This window comes from Mixophyes fleayi, chromosome 4 (assembly GCF_038048845.1).
Source record: "Mixophyes fleayi isolate aMixFle1 chromosome 4, aMixFle1.hap1, whole genome shotgun sequence".
Lineage (NCBI taxonomy): Eukaryota > Metazoa > Chordata > Amphibia > Anura > Limnodynastidae > Mixophyes > Mixophyes fleayi.
Genome location: NC_134405.1, coordinates 294,155,339 through 294,174,957, shown reverse-complemented (window position 1 = coordinate 294,174,957; position 19,619 = coordinate 294,155,339). Strand labels below are relative to the sequence as shown.

At 43.8% G+C, this 19,619-nt stretch overlaps 1 protein-coding gene across 1 annotated transcript in view; it reads left to right on the top strand.

The window, feature by feature from the left end:
- Nucleotides 1-8,112: 8,112 nt before the first annotated feature.
- The window catches only part of LOC142152830 (organic cation/carnitine transporter 2-like), a 64,609-nt gene continuing 53,102 nt past the window's right edge, over nucleotides 8,113-19,619 (top strand). Inside the window, exon 1 of the mRNA XM_075209845.1 lies at nucleotides 8,113-8,748. Within this exon, the coding sequence (XP_075065946.1) occupies nucleotides 8,356-8,748 (393 nt within the window). The 5' untranslated portion in view covers nucleotides 8,113-8,355. The remainder of the gene's footprint in view (nucleotides 8,749-19,619) is intronic.

The following is a 19,619-nucleotide window of genomic DNA, read 5'->3' as shown; positions in this document are numbered from 1 at the left end:
TACACCGGAACAAGAAAATATAGAAGGTAGCGGGAGTGTGGTTCAGTAGCAGCTATTGCCACGAAGATCCTGTGGAGCTGGGAGGCCCATAGAGCCAGGAAAGTAGCAGAGCGAGGTTCTGCAGCAGCTGTTGCCACGGAGATCCTTTGGCGCTGGAAAGCCCCTAGAGTCAGGAAGGTAGCGGAACGAGGTTCTGCAGCAGCTGTTAATAAGAAGCCCAGGAAGGATAGTATGGACCATGCAGCAAAGAACTGGACACTGCTCAGGTGAGAATCACTGCACGAAGCTGGAAAAGGTAGGAGCCAGAACTGGGATGTCTAACTTGGAGGAGAGACTTGAAGATCTGACACCATACTACAGCAGGAGGTGCCTTTTATAGTGAGAGCTAGCAGCTGTTTAGCTGCAATGAATGAATGGAAGAAATGCTGGGTCTGCACATGTGCAGAACTCGGCAAGATGGCTCCCGCGCTGCAGAGCCGCAGCAGCTATCCGGAGCGGCGTGGAGGCATAGAAGACAAGGTAAGTGAAGTCAGGGCGCTCGTCTGGATCAACGGGTCTGAGTGGTGACAACAACTCTTAATAGCAGACCTCCCTGGTGGCTCGATGAGTCCAGTAATAACTCCTCATCTGACCTCCATGGAAGTGCCTCTTTACGTGCAGGGAATATATGGACTCAGCTAGGTAATGTCCCATCCATCTGGTTATCTTCTACCCGAGTTCCTCTGGCTTACTTACATACACTGGATGAGTTAAACCAAACTGTGCGTCCTCCTTACCAAGGCCTGATTATCCAATAGGCTGACTAGGCATTTGGTCATAGATTTCTCTGGCATTAGCCTAATTACCGGCACTTGCCGCTGTCCCCATAGAACTCTATAGGAACAGCAGTATTAGGTAATTTATTAAGATCATCTAAGGTTAGCGTCACTGGTCTTTTTCAATGTAATCCAGATCAAGCCTCTCTGGCTTTGCTGAATCCCTGCTGGGTGAAAGTGATGTGCACATAACATCTTCCCCAATCACTAGCAGCATTACGCAGCTGATGAGGGAACATTGTGGAGGATGAGGATCTATGCCCAAACTCCCAGGGCAGCGCCGTTCTAGTAAATTGCAGCAGTACTTCATTATGTACTGCTGTGGTTTGCAGCAATACATATTGATGGGTCCCACGCCGCTGTCCTATATAGACCCCTTTGTGATTATACCACGGAACATCTTATTTGTCATCTCTGTCTATGGGGCATATTTATTAACTTGCACATTTTTTACACAATCGTTTTCATTCCTTATATACCGCAATGCTCTCCCCATAGGATTCAATTACCAACGCCATGTTCAGATGGCGTCAGACATCGGGCACAAGTTCCGATAATCTTCGATTTTCAGAACTTGTTAAATCACGAAAAACTGCAGTCTCCATAGAAACTTATGGGGACTGCTATTGGATGCAACAACAGTAGGATCGCAGCTGATTTCTCTGCTATCTGCTGCAATGCCCTAGTTATAAATAGAGGAGATACTTACATTTGCAATGCCCTTGTCGAAGGATTAGGAGCTTGTTAAATAGGCCCCTATATATACCTTGCTGTACAAGCCAGTGGTGAAAACTGTAATAGAAAAATTATGGTACAAATATATGTTGGATAAAACAATGTTGATGTGTATAAAATCTGTATAGTCAAATGATTTTATTTTGTATTCTGTGAAATTGTTAAATTCCTTTTCTAAATTATACCCCACAATAGGGCATCTATTCATAGGAGGTTAAAATGGTCAGCAGCTGTCAAGTTATATAGAGAGACGAGTGTAAGAGGTCACATATGCCCTTTGACCTGCTTAGGCATAGAAATCTGTGTACTATGAAGAGATTATATATAACCAACTTTGTCCTTTTGAGGTATATTCTTTAGTATGTGATGTGGTTAGTGACATATGTAAGAGGGGTGGCGTTAATTCTATATAACTTGTGTCTTACATGGAGGATATTGTCTTGTTTCATGATGAATACAGACCATTGCATATGCAATTTGTAAGAATAAAGATAACCTTTGCTTTTTCAAATACTTATATTTTTTTTGAATCATTTATGCGTTAACAAAAACTTATTAGTTATTCCATTCATCCTTCTAGACACAGTAACACTGGATACAGTAGAGACAGAATGCTACATGTATAACATAAAACGCATGACATCTGAATTATGCAATTGTCACTCTCTGAAAGCAGTACTTCTGTTACTCCTTCCTAAGCACAGGCAGTTATGCATTGTACATGTGTTTTATAATTGTGAATGTGCTGAGTCACTACAGCACAGGTTGGTGTGAAATGCATCTCCGGTATATCCTCTCACTGTTTGAGGAGCGGCCTGATTGCAAAGCCTGGGGACTTTAAGATAATTACTGTCCGATTATACTGGGGTAAGATTGCATTTTGCCTTAGGTTTAGGGTAATTAGGCATCACATGTCTTGAAGGTATGGCAACCTACAGAAGAGCTTATTTATTTCACAACAACTGAATATTTCATTTGTCACATATGACTATTATTTATTGGATATACCAGCTAGTGATGAGGAGCCATAGCAGAACTTTCATTGGTGCAGAAGGTGCAGTGCACCAGAGCTCATGGAGATAATGGGGCCCACTGCACAGCAGATGCAGAGGATCAGGACTAGCTAGATGTGGGCCCCGATTTCTTCCTCCCTGCTTCCCTGCATCAGGGGCCCACAGCTCGCTAGTTCCACCTCTGGTGAAGAGTTATTAGTCATCACATTCATTCTTCAGGATACAGTAACATGAAATCAGGCAGCAAGTGGCATTGCACATGTCCCCCTTCTGCCTGCTGACTCTCCACGTTGGCGCCCCTGAGGCCTCCATCTCAGGCTCCTCTGCACAGCCCTCTATCTCAGTCTGCCTCAGGACCCCAGGGCTGACCCCCATACTGAGCTGCCTCAGGTGCCCCTAACGCCCCAGAAAATGCTGATCTATTATCATTAACCATTCATACCAACAGTTGTTAACATCTCTGATACTTGGGTGACCTAATTTCTAGTGACCAATTATTATGCCCTGGCCCATGCACTATCGTTACAACGGGGGTCATCCACATTTATTATCCTCAATCATGTGCCCCCGGCCGTAGTTTCCTCGGTCCACACTGGCCCTCTTTCCCTGACTCTCCTCGGACCGCTACCTTGTACCACCGGTATCACCCAATCTCCTGACCCCTGGACCCACCTGCTTATATGCTTTCCGGGACTGATCTCCGAACTAGCTGTATCGTCCCTCTGGAACTCTGCTTCCTCCTTACCACTGGACCCCTCGGTCTATTACGTCTCCTGCGCCTACCTCCTAATCGCTGGACCCCTTTGATCTGCTCCTGCAACTACCTAGATTCCTCAGACTTGATTGGTACCTGTTACTATTCTACCCGATTTTATCTTCATCTGTTATTATTTTTACCTGATATTTTTTATATTATTATTTTTACCTGATATTATTTTACCTGCCATTATTTTGTTTTGTTTTTTGTCCTGATTTTACACTTACCTGTTACTATTTTTACCTGTTTTATTCTGACCTGTTTCATTGTCCTTATTATCTCTCTGGCCTGTTGTTCAATACCTTCCACGCCCTAACTTTGTTACTGTCTTCCACATTGCTATTGTATTCCACATTGCTATTGTATTCCACATTGCTATTGTATTCCACATTGCTATTGTATTCCACATTGCTATTGTATTCCACATTGCTATTGTATTCCACATTGCTCTTGTCTCCCTGTTATTTTTCTTCCTGTTATTCTCTGTCCTCTTTATATCACTGTTCTGTTACTCCTTGCCTCCCTTGCCCTATTTTCTGTTTTTGTCTCCCTAGCCCTCCTTGCCTTTTCTCTGCTCCGTCATACTAGGCCTCTCTAACCAACCTCATCCCTTTCGCCCCTGTTCTCCCTTCCTCCTCCCTCCACCCGCTTTTACACCCTCCCTTCTCTCACCCTACTATGCCTCCCTGCTCTCGTTCCATACCCATACTCTCCCCCTGCCCTACCTCTCCCACTCCTCCCCACCCTCCCCCGCACAGTGCCCATCTTGCTAACCTCATCCCCATCTCCCCCCTCTCCTCTCCCCCTTTCTCATGCGCCCTCTGGAATGCTAGATCAGTCCGTAACAAACTGACTGCTATCCACAACCTCTTTTTATCCAACTCCCTTAACCTTCTTGCCATTACTGAAACCTGGCTCTCCGATTCTGACACCACCTCCCCCTCTGCCCTCTCCTATGGTGGCCTCTCCTTCACCCACTCCGCCAGGCCTGGTGCCCGCCCAGGCGGTGGAGTTGGCCTCCTCCTCTCCTCCACCTGTACTTTTCGTGTCATTTCCCCTGAACCCTCCCTCTCCTTCTCCTCCTTTGAAGCCCACTCCATCCGCCTCTTCTACCCCATCCATCTCCGTGTCACTGTCATCTACCGCCCCCCTGGCCCCACCTCCCTCTTCCTTGACAACTTTGCTGCCTGGCTTCCTCACCACCTTTCCTCCAACCTCCCCTCCATCATCCTCGGCGACTTTAACTTCCCCATGGACTCACCCTTTCTTCCTCCCTTGGTCTTACCCAATGGACCTCCTCCTCTACCCACTGCCTTGGTCACTCCCTTGATCTGGTCTTCTCCTACCTATGTAGTCTCTCTGACTTCTCCATCTCTCCCTTTCCTCTATCCGATCACCATCTCCTCTCCTTCTCTCTCTCCTCCTCTCCTGCTCCCCTCCCCCTGTCCAAACCTACTCTGTCCAGACGCAACCTCGACGCCCTTAACCCGGCATCTCTGTCCTCCTCTCTCGATACCCTCCTTTCTCCCCTTTTCTCCCTGGCCTGCCCCAACCAGGCGGACTCCCTCTACAATCACACCCTCACCTCTGCTCTGGATGCGGTCGCCCCTGCCCACTCCGTCCACCCTCGCTGCTCCAAACCCCAACCCTGGCACTCCAAATTTACCCGCGTCCTCCAAAAATGCTCCTGTACCGCTGAACGCCACTGGAGAAAATCCCACTCCCTGGCTGACTTCCTCCACTTTAAATTCATCCTTGCATCCTACAGCTCTGCCCTCTCACTCGCTAAACAATCTTTCTTTAAGTCCCTCATCTCTTCCCAATCCTCTAACCCCCGCCGTCTCTTCGCCACCTTCAGCACTCTCCTGGCCCCACCCGCTCCTCCCACCCCCTCCTCCCTGACCGCCTCTGACTTCACCTCCTTTTTCTCCTCTAAAATCTTCCCCTCCTCCTTCAAACATGCTCTCGTATCCCCCATTCTAAAGAAACCTAATCTTGACCCCACTTATCCCTCTAACTATCGCCCCATATCTCTTCTCCCCTTTGCCTCCAAAATTCTCGAGAGGCTCGTCTGTAGCCGTCTCTCCTCCTACCTTTCTGAACACTCCCTCCTTGATCCTCTCCAGTCTGGTTTCCGCCCCCTTCACTACACTGAAACTGCCCTGGCTAAAGTCACCAATGATCTCCTCTCTGCTAAAGCCAGGGGCCACTTCTCCCTTCTTATCCTCCTTGATCTCTCAGCAGCCTTCGACACCGTTGACCACCCCCTCCTCCTCCACACCCTCCAGTCCTTTGGCCTCTCCGGCCCTGTCCTGTCCTGGTTCACCTCTTACCTTTCTGACTGTTCCTTCTCCGTCACCACCTCTGGGTCTCTCTCCCCCCCGTCCACCCTTCCAGTCGGGGTCCCTCAGGGCTCTGTTTTAGGACCCTTACTCTTCTCTCTATACACCTCTTCCCTGGGTGAACTCATCAGCTCCTACGGCCTCAATTATCACCTCTACGCTGATGACACTCAACTTTACCTCTCCTCTCCTGGTCTCTCTCCCTCCCTCCTCTCTAGGGTGTCCGCCTGCCTCTCTGCCATCTCCTCCTGGATGTCCTCTCGATTCCTCAAACTTAACCTCGCCAAAACTGAACTCATAGTCTTTCCTCCCCCTCACACCTCACCCCCTTCTGACCTCTCTATCACTGTCGACAACACCTCTATCTCCCCTGTCCCTAAACTTCGCTGCCTCGGTGTCATCCTCGACTCCTCTCTCTCCTTTGGCCCCCACATTCTCTCTCTTGCTAAATCCTGCCGCTTCCAGCTGCGCAACATCACTCGCATCCGGACCTTCCTCTCCCAAGATGCCACCAAATGTCTTATTCACTCTCTGATCATCTCCCACTTGAACTACTGCAACCTCCTCCTCACTGGCCTCCCCCACTCTCATCTCGATCCCCTTCGATCTGTACTTAATGCAGCCGCTAGGCTCATCTTCCTTTCTCGCCGCTCCTCTTCTGTCTCCCCCCTCTACCAATCCCTTCACTGGCTCCCCTTCCCCTACAGAATCCTGTTCAAGCTCCTCACTCTTACATACAAGGCCCTCGCCAACTCCACTGCACCCTACATCTCCACCCTCCTCTCTATTCATGCTCCATCCCGCCCTCTCCGTTCTGCCAATGACCGTCGCCTCTCTTCCCCCCTGATCACCTCCTCCCACGTGCGTATCCAAGACTTCGCCCGTGCTGCCCCCCTCCACTGGAACAAGCTCCCTCCATCAGAACTTCCCCTAATCTGTCCAGTTTCAAACGGGCTTTAAAAACCCACCTTTTTCTTAAAGCCTTCTAATCTCCCACTTAACTTCCTACCTTTTCTTCTGCCTCTTCCTCCCCACTTATCCTTATCCTCTGTTCCTCCATCTCTCCCCCGTGTATCTCTGTGTACCCCACCCCTTAGATTGTACGCTCCTTTGAGCAGGGTATTCTCTCCTCCTGTCTTCACCACTGTTAACTCTGCTATCCAGCTACTTAGCCCTCCTCGAGGACCCTCTTTCCCGCGTCCCCTCTTACTCCCTCCTCTCCCCTTGGGGGTCTCCCTGTCATCCGTGCCTTCCCTCTTGGACTCCGTCGTTGGCGGACCTTCCCCTCTCCCCTCCTCCACCCCTCTAGCTGTGCTTTGAGCTCACTGAATTACTCTGATTATTGTTTACTGTACTGTGCTGTCTCACCTCGTATTGTAATTTTGTTTGTCCCTGTACGGCACTACGGACACCTAGGGGCGCCCTATAAATAAAAATTAATAATAATAATTGCACATAACATATTGTCAGGGCTGCCACCAGAAACTGCGGGGCCCAGTACAAATGTAAAAGGCAGGCCCCGTCCTCCCACATTTTCCTCCCCCAGCCCCATTCTCTACAATCAACCCCATCCCCGGTTACATCTAACCCCTGCAGTAGTTTACTTTCCTCTCTGCATCTTCTGGCTGTCTCCTTTCGGCTCCTCTCTATTGACAGCACTGTGACGTTATTAATTACATGACATCAGCGATGCTGCAGAGAGCCTCTCTGCCTTGTCGTGGCTCACTATCCAGGAGAGCCACAACAAGGCAGCCATCTGGGTGGCTGGGACTGGAGCAAATGGTGACAGCTGTGGGGCCCCGACATCTTGGGAGTGGAGGCAGACATGCTACCTACAAGTGGGCCCGTTGCCGCAAACTTAATTACACACAAAGGTCTCTCCCCACACCAACTCTCACATCTCAGTAGCAGCTGCAGTCTAGAAATGGCACCCGCCAACTCCCTTAATTCACTGCGGAGGTCCTCTCCCCTAATAAATTTGTTTGGGCCCAAGGCTGGTGGGGCCCCACTCTGCTGTTGAGCTCCATATTGCTGTACCTCCTATACCCCCCTGATGGCGACCCTGCAAATTGTATATCAAAACACTACTGGATACAATTGAGACAGAATGCTACATGTGTATCATAAAACACATGAGATCTGAATTATGCAATTCCCAGTCTCTGAAAGCAATACTTACATTACTCCTTCCTATCATATCATAATGTATTCATGTTGGCAGTTATGCATATAGATGGCAGCAGTACACTATACTTCTATCTAAGAACACATTACTTGCTGCTGTGTAAACCTACTAGAGGAGATACTTGGTGTGCCAACAACTAAACACGGCCAGTTACATGTCTTTTGTACTAGTGAATGTGCTGTGTCACTAAAGAACAGGTTGGTGGGGATTGTGCCTCCGTTATACCCCCACCCTATGTAGGAGGGGCCTGATTGCACTGTCTGGGGACTTCGTGATGATTGTTGTGCGATCATACTGGGGTGAGACTGCATTTTGTCTTAGGTTTGGGAAAAGCAGGTATTCGGTCTCTTTACAGATATGTCCTTTGTTATGCAACAGTGACAAGCAGCGCTCCGCCCCTTCTCTCCGCTTCTCGCTGGGGGCGTCTGTTTAATAAGAACATGAAGTTGACACGGAGAGCGGCTCTTTCTCTGCCAACCTTGCTCCCCTAACTGCCCTCGGACCAGCCATGCTTGACTATGACCAGGCGACCAAGTTCCTGGGAGAGTGGGGTCCCTTCCAGCTGACCATCTTCTTCCTTCTCAGCGCCAGCACCATCCCCAATGGCTTCAATGGCATGTCCGTTATGTTTCTGGCTGGCATCCCAGAGCATCGGTGCTTGGTGCCCACCGGAGCCAACATCAGCCAGGCTTGGAGGAATGTCAGTATCCCCTGGGAGGAGAAGGACGGGCAGCAGGTGGAGAGCAGGTGCTGGAGGTACAAGCTGGACATCCTGAAGAACTACTCTGATCTGGGGCTGATCCCTGGGCTGGATGTCAATGTCAGCGGTATACAGAAGGAGAAATGTCTGGATGGATGGGATTACAACAGAGACCTTTATACCTCCACTATTATCACAGAGGTGAGTGAGGCCATAATAACCACACAACATGTGATCTGTATTTTTCTCTGTCTGTCTATATACTGTATCTTGTATATACAATCCAGCGATGAAGTTATCAGTCACCCCATTCATCCTGCTGGACACAGCAACATGAAACCAGGCAGCTAGTACTTCTGGGCTGCCACACAAAGGTGTTGTTATTGCAAATAATATATTGTAGATCAAAACACTACTGGATACAGTTGAGGCAAATTGGTGCATGTATATGCTAAAATCACCTGTAGACAAATGGAATAACACAGTTATATCGGTCTTGCACTATGAAGTTACCTTTCTTTGTACATAATAAAGCTAAACAGAGTTAAAAAGAGAACAACAAGGATGATGTGGAAATGCCAGTTTTGCACTATTTTTATTTTCATTTTGTAGGTTAATAATATTTAATCGTTTGTTTAAACGTTCTATGTATCCTTTGACTCAGTTAGGACATAGTTTTTCCACATACATTTATTGTATAGAGATGTGTGTGTGTGTGTGTGTGTGTGTGTGTGTGTGTTTTCAGGGATATGGGGCAGAAAATCATTTGGTCCAGCAACAATTATGCCATGGTATATTTTTCAAACACACGCAATCTCCCTGGTTGCTCATGAAAGGTATAGCCGAATCTCAGGCATGACAGGTCGGCACAGTTCTTGTCGGATCAGATCTTGCTTTTCAAGTGCGGCGCCCATATAATTAACAAGCAATGCAACACCTTTATGTATTCTGCCCTAGAGTTCGAGTTAGTAGTTAGTAGCTGGATCACTACCTCTAACAATGGCCCTAAACTCAATACCAAACACTTTGCATTCTGTATTGTGCGTGAAGAGCAATATAACAACCTTACCCAATACTGTAAGTTACTTTAACTTGTTACGTTTCTACAGAAATGTAACTGTGATACATTGTTACATGCTATTGGAAAACATTAGCACAGACACATATCTAATTACAGGCAGTTGTAATACAGTATATTTGTTACTTTGGAGGCAATACATGCTATTTTTATTAGCACTGGTAATGAAATCTAAGAAACAGTTAATGTTTTGAACATTTTTTTGTTCACTGGAAATATTTCCCACATAAAAATATTGAATGTATTATTTTGAACTTTCATGTATGTTTTTCTCAACTCAAATGTGAAATGTATCAATTGTGCAGCAGAGAAAACTATAATATAAAATGGCATTGTAGTGGAAATGAAAAAAAAATTGAATAATGTAATTTTTTTGTTAGAAAAACATGGATAGTTTTGCAGTTCTATTTTAGTCTGATACCTCTTACTATGATGCTGTCCATGAAGAGCTTCACACTTCTACATGGACTGTAGTTAGGGGCTGGCTTGGCTGGGAGCCTTATAGCAGTGATAAAAATAATCATTCTCACCAGAGAAAGGGGCCTACTGGTAAATAGGTCCCCTGGTCTGGAACTGGGACTTCATTGCTTTAAACAGAAATTTAATCTGTCAAGTTCCCTGTCCATTTTGATAGCCCTAGTTTAGGCTAGTTTATTCTAATTAAAATATTTTTTATGCTTCTGTCCTGGTCATTTCACCTGAACATGGTGTAACCAGAACAGGGAGTACCCCGCCAATGCTTGATAAATAGACTCCTCAAACCAGGATTATCACCAGTAGTAATTACATTTATATATAGGATGAGCAAAAACAAGGCCTTTTGCAAGAAAATAAAAAGTTTTTCTCCAGCAAAAACAGCTTTTCACTTTTTGATAAATCAGCCCATGTGTTCCATACCTTAAACCACCTCTGAAAGATGGGCTACTGCCAATTGGTCAGTGCATTGTGCTCACCCCCCAGGCTAAAGTTTGTTAACCAGCCCTTACCTGTTAGAAGGTTACAATACAGACCGGCTGATAGTGGTCATCTTTAAACACCTTTACCAACATGCCCTATTGTGATCCTTTCATTTGTGATGGGACCTTTATCTAGCATTGAGTTCATTTGAATATAATGAGCTAACTGCCCAACTATCCCCTGTAATATAACAATGTGTGTTGCTACCACAACAGAGGTCAACAAGGCAGAATAAATCACCATTTGTTTTCCATTATTCGCTGTGCATTAGATTATTTTGATATGCATTTCAGATGATATTAAGTTGTCCATACACGCTAAGAATTTTGACTGTCATTGTTGACCTAACTGGCTATAAATTGCAGTATGTGCTGGCACAGAGCAACTACCAATCCTGATGAACATCTGATAAGGAACGTTCAGATGTGGATTATCACTAGCGGACAATGCAGCCCAATGATGAATGTTATCTCACCGTGTGCGGTCATCATCCAAACTAGTTGTGCACCTTAAGAATTGGCCATTCAGCAGATGTTCCATCTGCTTTGGCTTCATATCAACAGCCTATCTGTTTGTGTATGGTAAATTTAGTCACTGAACTTCTTGAGTAGACTTCTTCCTATTATTATTCTGGCCTCTTATTTTCAAATCTGATTGGCCAATTTGGATACTTTTTTTTAGTGATGTCGTATCGTGTTACAATGAAATGAAGCCAGCGCATTTGCCACATATTAGTAAAAGAAAAATGGTGGCACGTCTGAGACTACTGCTGATGGTAACAGATTTGTATTTCAGTTGTGTCAGCAAATTACCTTAGTTGCTAAGTAATATATGTAGGGAAAATTACATCACTATAAACAGCAGGAATACCCATGAGAAAACATATACTGATCAGCCACAACATTAAAACCACTGACAATGAAGTGAATAACGATTATCTCGTTACAATGGCACCTCTGAAGGCATGGGATATATTATGCAAAAAGTGAACAGGCTGTTCTTGTAGTTGATGGGCCTGAATCATTAAGGAGAACAAAGCAAAAAAAAGGAGTAACTTTGCACTTAGACAAAACCATGTTGCAGTGGAGGAGGTGGTAAATTTAAAATGTGGGGACACATTAATAGTTGGGGTATGGCATGTCCTAGATCAACTTTAAATTTCAGTATAGAAATAAAGTCATCAAGTATTTGTGTGTTACATGACAAAAAAAAGCCAGTATTTCCTTTATGTGCAAAATAATAAACTAATTTGCACCCCTTGCATTGTATATGGTTTGTCCGAGATCAAATGTACACCTTTTTTTTGCCATGCTTTCCTTAATGACTCAGGCACGATGTGTTGGAAGCAAAAAAATTTTTAAAGCATACGGATATGAGCGGATTTGACAAGGGACAAATTGTGATTGCTAGACAATTGGGTCAGAGCATCTCCATAACGACAAGTCTTGTGGGGTTCACAGTTCCTGGCTTGTTCCCACTATGCAGTGGTTAGTTCCTACTAAAAGTGGTCCAAGGAAGGACAACCAGTAAAGTGGTCATGGGCCCTAAGGTTCCTTGATACGTGTGGGGTGTGAAGGCTAGCCCCCACAGAAGAGCTACTGTTGCACAAATTGCTGAAATGTCAATGCTGGCTATGATAGAAAGCTGTCAGAACAAACAGTGCATTGCAGCTTGCTGCGTATGGGGCTGCGTAGTTGCAGACCAGTCAAAGTGCCCATGCTGACCCCTGTACACTGCCGAAAGCACCTACAATGAGCTCGAGAATGCCAGAACTGAACCATGGAAGAAGGTGGCCTGGTCTGATGAATCACTTTTCTTTTACATCTCGGGGATGGCCGGGCGCATGTACATCATTTACCCAGGGAAGAGATGGCACCAGGAAGCATTATGGGAAGAAGGCATGCCAGCGGAGGCAGTGTGATGCTCTGGGCAATGTTCTGCTGAGAAATCTTGTATCCTGCATTCATGTGGATATTACTTTGACACGTACCACCTACATAAACTTTGTTGCAGACCAAGTATACTTCTCCATGGCAACAGTATTCCCTGATGGCAGAGGCCACGTTTAGCAGGATAATGCACCCTGTCACACTGCAATAATTGTTCAGGAAGGTCAAGTCAAGGTGTTGACTTGGTCTCCAGATTCCCAAGAGCCCAATCCGATCGAGCATTTGTGAGATGTGCTAGAAAAACAATTCAAAGCCATGGCGGCCACACCTCGCAACGTAGGCTGGGTACACACTACAGAAAACTTCTCCCGATGCGATATCGATGACTATTTACCAACGACTGAAAGTCTTGATCAGCAAGCCGAGTCATGTGTACAAGATTCACAAGCTTTTCATTCAGATCTGTGCTCTTCATCTGTCATAATCACCAACTAAAATATCATTGAACGAGATTTTTAGTCCATTTATAAAATCAAATCAAACGATATGTGTGCTTTGGAATGATAATCGTTCTTCGTTGGAGGATACCAACTAACCTGATATCGGTCATTTATCGTGTTATTGGGCCAATAATCGGGTGAAAAACCTTTAGTGTGAACACAGCCTTACAGGACTTTAAGGATCTGCTGCTAACATCTTGGTGCCAGATACCACAAGACACCTTCAGAGGTCTTGTGGAGTCCATGCCTCAACAGGTCAGAACTGTTTTAACGTCCCGAGGGGGACCTACACAATATTAAGCAAGTGGTCTTAATGTTGTAGCTGATCAGTGTATATTACTGCTGTACAGCAGTTGCATTACTGAGCTAGCCGTTCTGGCTTATTGTATGGCTTAATTCAGTGCAACAAAGCAGTCTAAATAATATAAGAAGATTGATAAAAAAAAAAATGGGTCATTCTGAAATTTCATTACTATTCATGGTTGGTGTAGAATTTAAACAACAATACCTAGCATTTAAGTAATTATTTTTTTAGTATTATTTATTTAGGGGTCTATTTACAAAGGCACGATGAGCCATACAAATAGAGAAAACAGCATTTTTTTCCTATAAAATGTCTGTCCAATCTCATTGCAATTTTTACTAATTGTTCAACGTAGGGGAAATATATATTATTGATTATTAACGAATATAATTACTTTATTTATTTTGCGATGTCCATTTAACTTTCTGAACGCAGACCCCATATATTAATATAGGTACTGAGAAACCGTCCAATTTACAAAGCTGCAAAAAGCAAAGCAAAAAATCTCTGATAGGCACCCGATCGCACGCAGAACCCACACACACTTACATTTATGGAATGCATATGATGCGAGAACTGCTAGTGACTGCATACTTTACTGGCACATTTGCAGAAGAGCAATAGGAGGTCAGAAGAAGGATCGCTTTTCACCATCACGTTTGTGTATATAGCAGTGCAAAGCCCACCACCTCTATTGCAGAGGAGGGGGAATTATACATTGCATTGCAAAGCAGGCAAGTCTTAATAAATACCTGCAATACTACATTAGGCATCGCAGCGTTAGGATGGGGATAAGCAATGTTGCCTATCGCAGAGAACTGAGATGAACCAGTAAATAGAGCACTTAATATTGACTGTTTAATTATCTTTTGTGTTTTTTTACATATTTTAAAAGATGTCCAGTAATCGCAAACAGTGGTATGACTATTGCATGAGTAACTGGGGCAGATTCAAGTAGCAGCAATGTTCCATAATAACCTCTCAGTTATGTTATTGCACAATGTTGCAAATAATAGTCTTTGCTAATGTTTTGCAAAGAAAACTGGTCAGTGTTTTGGAATTTGCATGCAAAAATATAATTTATTTGGCATCTGTAGGTGTATGAAGTAATGTTTTACTGCATGTTGTTATCAGAGCCTCTCCTGTAGGTCAAGAAAAACGTACAGATAGGAAGAACGCAAAGCAACAAGCATAAAATCAAAATATACAATTTATTAAAAACATATACAATCAATCAGTATATCAATAGCATAAGACATATAGCTAATGAGCTGATGTCGATAGCAAATAGCTAGTATACAGCTGTAAATCAGCAGACTTAAATTGGTCAAAAGATATACCAGGATTAAAGGCCAGAAAAATCTATAATATATGGTACCATATGTAGAAAAATTGCATTGCCGTTGCAGATAACCAAATCACGGTATGACAGTTTGACCGGTGTTTAAATCCTCTTATGACTCAATCTGTAGCAAATGATTGTATTCCCTGTATCAGTGTCCAGATTACAAGCACCAATGGGTGCAATTTAGCACCAAGAAGTTCATACAGGTACTTAGCTTTTCTCCATGAGCCCGTGGATTTTATCCACCAAGATTAGTCACAATCACGTGTCCCCAGTCCGGTATAGATGGCAATCCGTAGTTTACTGATTTCGGCAATAATGTAAATCACCCCGGGGTTATAAGCTGGCCAGCATCCAGTGAGTGGTCTCGGATAACAGTCCTGATGTGTTTCTCGGCGTACCGCCGCTTCATCAGAGGCAAATATAATATAGAGACCCAACAGCACCTGCTTATATACATAAGTCCCATCACATGGAACTTGGTCATATGATCATCAGCTGACCGTCCGGAAGTGTCCGACAGTTTGACATTCATTACGGAAATATCCGAACTCCTATGGTCCAAGTCACATGACCGGAAAAAAGTAATTTTCATGTATCGCTTATCCATCTATATAAACTCAGGTAAACAATTTTCCTAAAGATTGTAACAGTTTAAAACTGAACAGAACTAGCACCATAAAATAAAACAATATGATAAATAATTAAACTAAGAAATAACCAACACTAACATAGATCCTATATTTAAACTGAATATAATAGGTAACAAAATATGTTAAGGCAAGTCTTAATAAATACCTGCAATACTACATTAGACATCGCAGCGTTAGGATGGGATAAGCAATGTTGCCTATCGCAGAGAACTGAGATGAACTAGTAAATAGAGCACTTAATATTGACTGTTTAATTATCTTTTGTGGTTTTTTTACATATTTTAAAAGATGTCCAGTAATCGCAAACAGTGGTATGACTATTGCATGAGTATCTGGAGCAGATTCAAGTAGCAACAATGTTCCATAATAACCTCTCAGTTATGTTATTGCACAATTTTGCAAATAATAGTCTTTGCTAATCTTTTGCAAAGAAAACTGGCCAGAGTTTTGGAATTTGCATGCAAAAATATAATTTATTTGGCATCTGTAGGTGTATGAAGTAATGTTTTACTGCATGTTTTTATCAGAGCCTTTCCTGTAGGTGTTTCACCTGCTAGGAACTCGCCTAAAGGAGATTCCTTGATGAAAGTTGTGCTGATTCCAATATAGCTATAGTGTAGACACTGTCCTACTTATGTATATGCTGACACAGTGATCTATAATTGTTTGTTTCAGAGCGTCGGACTTTATTTTATTTTGTTTTCACATACACAGTGCTTAATTGTCCTGGCTGCTCTTTTTCAAATGATTTTATTAACTTGTACACATTTCATTTACTTAAACAAGCGCACCTTGTTTTCACTAATTTCTAGTTTGTTGTCAGGGTCACTTTACAGTAATGATTACTTTAGTGGGCCCAATATCAATTTGATTAAGGCTTGGGTTAATTGCATACTTGACAACATTTGCTCGTTGGCCTCCGGGAGATCCAGGGGAGAGATGAGCATGTGGGGGCGTGGCTCAACGAATCGCGCCATTTTGTCCCCAACCCTTAAGCAAATGTCACCATTTGGCCAATTACAATAGGGGGTGGGGCCACAATGATGTGAAAATCACGTCACTAAGTCTCACCCCCACCCCCTTCACTAATGAAGTGGGCTTGATCCGGGAGATTGCCCTGATCTCCCGGGAGAGGACTCCCAGAAATTCGGGAGTCTTCCGGACATTCTGGGAGAGTAGGCAACTATGGTTAATGGTACATTTACAATTAAAGTAATGTAAGGGATATGAAATTGTTAGATAAAGACTATGGGCCTGATTCATTAAGGAACTTAAATTAAGAAATTAAGAAACTTCTTATTTCAGTCTCCTGGACAAAACCATGTTACAATGCAAGCGGTGCAAATTAGTTTTCTGTTTTGCACATAAGTTAAATACTGACTGTTTTTTCATGTAGCACACAAATACTTGATAGCTTATTTGTACACTGAAATTTAAAGTTGATATTTGTGTGCTACATGAAAAAACAGTCAGTATTTAACTTATGTGCAAAACAGAAAACTAATTTGCACCCCTTGCATTGCAACATGGTTTTATCCAGGAGACCAGGGGCGGGCTGGCCCAGGGGGCAGGGGGGCCGCTCAGTCAGACCGCTATTAGGGCCAGGGGGTAGGCCGGCCAGCCACCCCCCTAATGCAACATACCATATTTTCAACGGCGGCCGCATCCCGTGTTAAGCGATGCGGCCGCCTGTGTGCCCCCCGGGCTTCCCTCTCCCAGCCCGCGCCTGCAGCAGACTTAAATAAGAAATTTCTTCATTTTAGTTCCTTAATGAATCAGGCCCTACTTGCTTAAGCTTGAGATTTTAATGTTTGTTTTGTTTTTTGACCATGGAGTCTTAGCATCACCTTTTGTACATTAACAATAACAGTAGATTACCCTCTCCAAAATAAGGAGATTCTCATCATCCTAAATCACCATGGGGCTAAGATACATATTTTATAAGCCCCCAACCGCTGCAATCTAAGCAACCAGCCCAGGCTATGAGTTCTGGTATCACATTGGGGAGTGGGAAGGTTGACTGTTGGGTTCTGAAAAATGTATTTAAAGAGTTTTTGTTTGTTTGTTAAAGAAAAACGCCATTCATTGTCATAGAGAATGCTGCCGCGTGATGATACACTTAAAGCAATTACATCCTACTTGCCTACTCTCCCGGACCTTCTCCAGCATCTGCAGGACCTTCTCCCGCATCTTCCCACTTCCTAGTGAAGTGGACAGATTTGAAGCATCCATGATGCTATTCCCTTGGAATTCCATCATTGTGGCCAGTCCCCCATGGTAAAATGATGCATTTACATCATGGGGGCGGATCCAAAATGGCATAATTTGTCTAGCCCCGCCCCCGCACACCCACCTTCCACACGGATCTCCCGCAGACCAACTTTAAACAGTTGATAAGTGTGAAATATATGTATCGTAAGATATGTGCAATTTACAATGAATACGTTTCTGCCTGCACTTGTCACCGAAATTGTCCAACTCTAAAAGAGCCTCTGTATGTATCTCATGTATCTAATATTGTCGAATATGGAAAGCGGAGATGATAAGAAAGGAAAAAGCTATAAAGAGATTTAGTTCTTCTCACTGTACCTTTCAGCCAATGAGTGTGGTTTAAATGTGATACTAGACAGGAGCATTTCAAAACAAGTTAATATGATTACAAAACAATTCTGTGTCCTCATGATCAAATAGGTTGTTGGCAAGGTATTATTTAAATGTAAAGTAATTAGGTGTTCCTTTTTTATCCTATATAATTTGGGCACAGTCTAATTGGCACTGTTATTTTTTTTTTACATTTCTGCTGATGTGAATAGAAGTGGAGCTGCCCATGACCTGAGAAGGTGGTCTTTTAGGGTACATATGTCATTGCTCTCCCTCTCTCTCTCACACTGTAATGTTCATCTGCCCCAGGGGCTGGCTTGGGCTGGGTCACAGGGCCACGTGCATTTTTGTTCCTTTAAAATAGTCCTATTATGCTATCTTTCCCCCGGGCTGCCAGCCCTCCCCTGATCTGCGCTCATACTGTATATTGTAGAATATAGCCAAGTGTTCTCTCTGGGACATATAAGGTAAACACAGGACTCTGACGGCAAGAAAATACTTCCTTATAGGAGGTCCCCCAGGAGGTAGCTATATGTGTTGCTTGTTAGTTGGGATGTGTTACACATTTGCATTTTGTCTGAAATAGAAATTTGAGTAAAAAAAACTGGCAAAAACTTAACTGAACATCTGTACGTTATAGTTTAATCTAAAAGAATGTTTCCATTGTATTTACAGCCGTTTTAATTAGAGATGGGCGGGTCCGGTTCTCCGAGAACCGAACCCACCCGAACTTTGGGTATCCGAGTACCGAGCTGAGCAGCTCGGTACTCTCCCGCCCATTCCGAATCCAAATCGAGGCCGAACGTCATTGTGACGTCGTCGGATCTCGGGACTCGGTTCTCGCGATACTTCAACTTTATAAATACACGCCTCCACAGCAATCCATCGCCATTTGACAGAGGGAGAGAGCAGGGTGTAGTCATAGGCTAATTAGAGCAGGGACAGAGAATACCATATTGTTCTTGCAATTGCTCTAACCAAAATCGCTAGTGCAGAGAGGAGGATAGAGGTTTATTATTTTTTCTTCATATTTGGCACTCCCCAGCGCTTTTGGGGTGTCCCCCATAATTGTGCATTAATATTTCTGGCTGTCAAAAGTCATATCTGTCAGCAGTATCTACTCAATAATTTGTAGCACACCTCAGTGTTTTTGGGGTGTCCCCCATAATTGTGCATTAATATTTCTGGCTGTCAAAAGTCATATCTGTCAGCAGTATCTACTCAATAATTTTTAGCACTCCTCAGTGTTTTTGGGGTGTCCTCCCTAATTGTGCATTAATATTTCTGGCTGTCAAAAGTCATATCTGTCAGCAGTATCTACTCAATAATTTTTAGCACTCCTCAGTGTTTTTGGGGTGTCCTCCCTAATTGTGCATTAATATTTCTGGCTGTCAAAAGTCATATCTGTCAGCAGTATCTACTCAATAATTTGTAGCACACCTCAGTGTTTTTGGGGTGTCCCCCATAATTGTGCATTAATATTTCTGGCTGTCAAAAGTCATATCTGTCAGCAGTATCTACTCAATAATTTTTAGCACTCCTCAGTGTTTTTGGGGTGTCCTCCCTAATTGTGCATTAATATTTCTGGCTGTCAAAAGTCATATCTGTCAGCAGTATCTACTCAATAATTTGTAGCACACCTCAGTGTTTTTGGGGTGTCCCCCATAATTGTGCATTAATATTTCTGGCTGTCAAAAGTCATATCTGTCAGCAGTATCTACTCAATAATTTTTAGCACTCCTCAG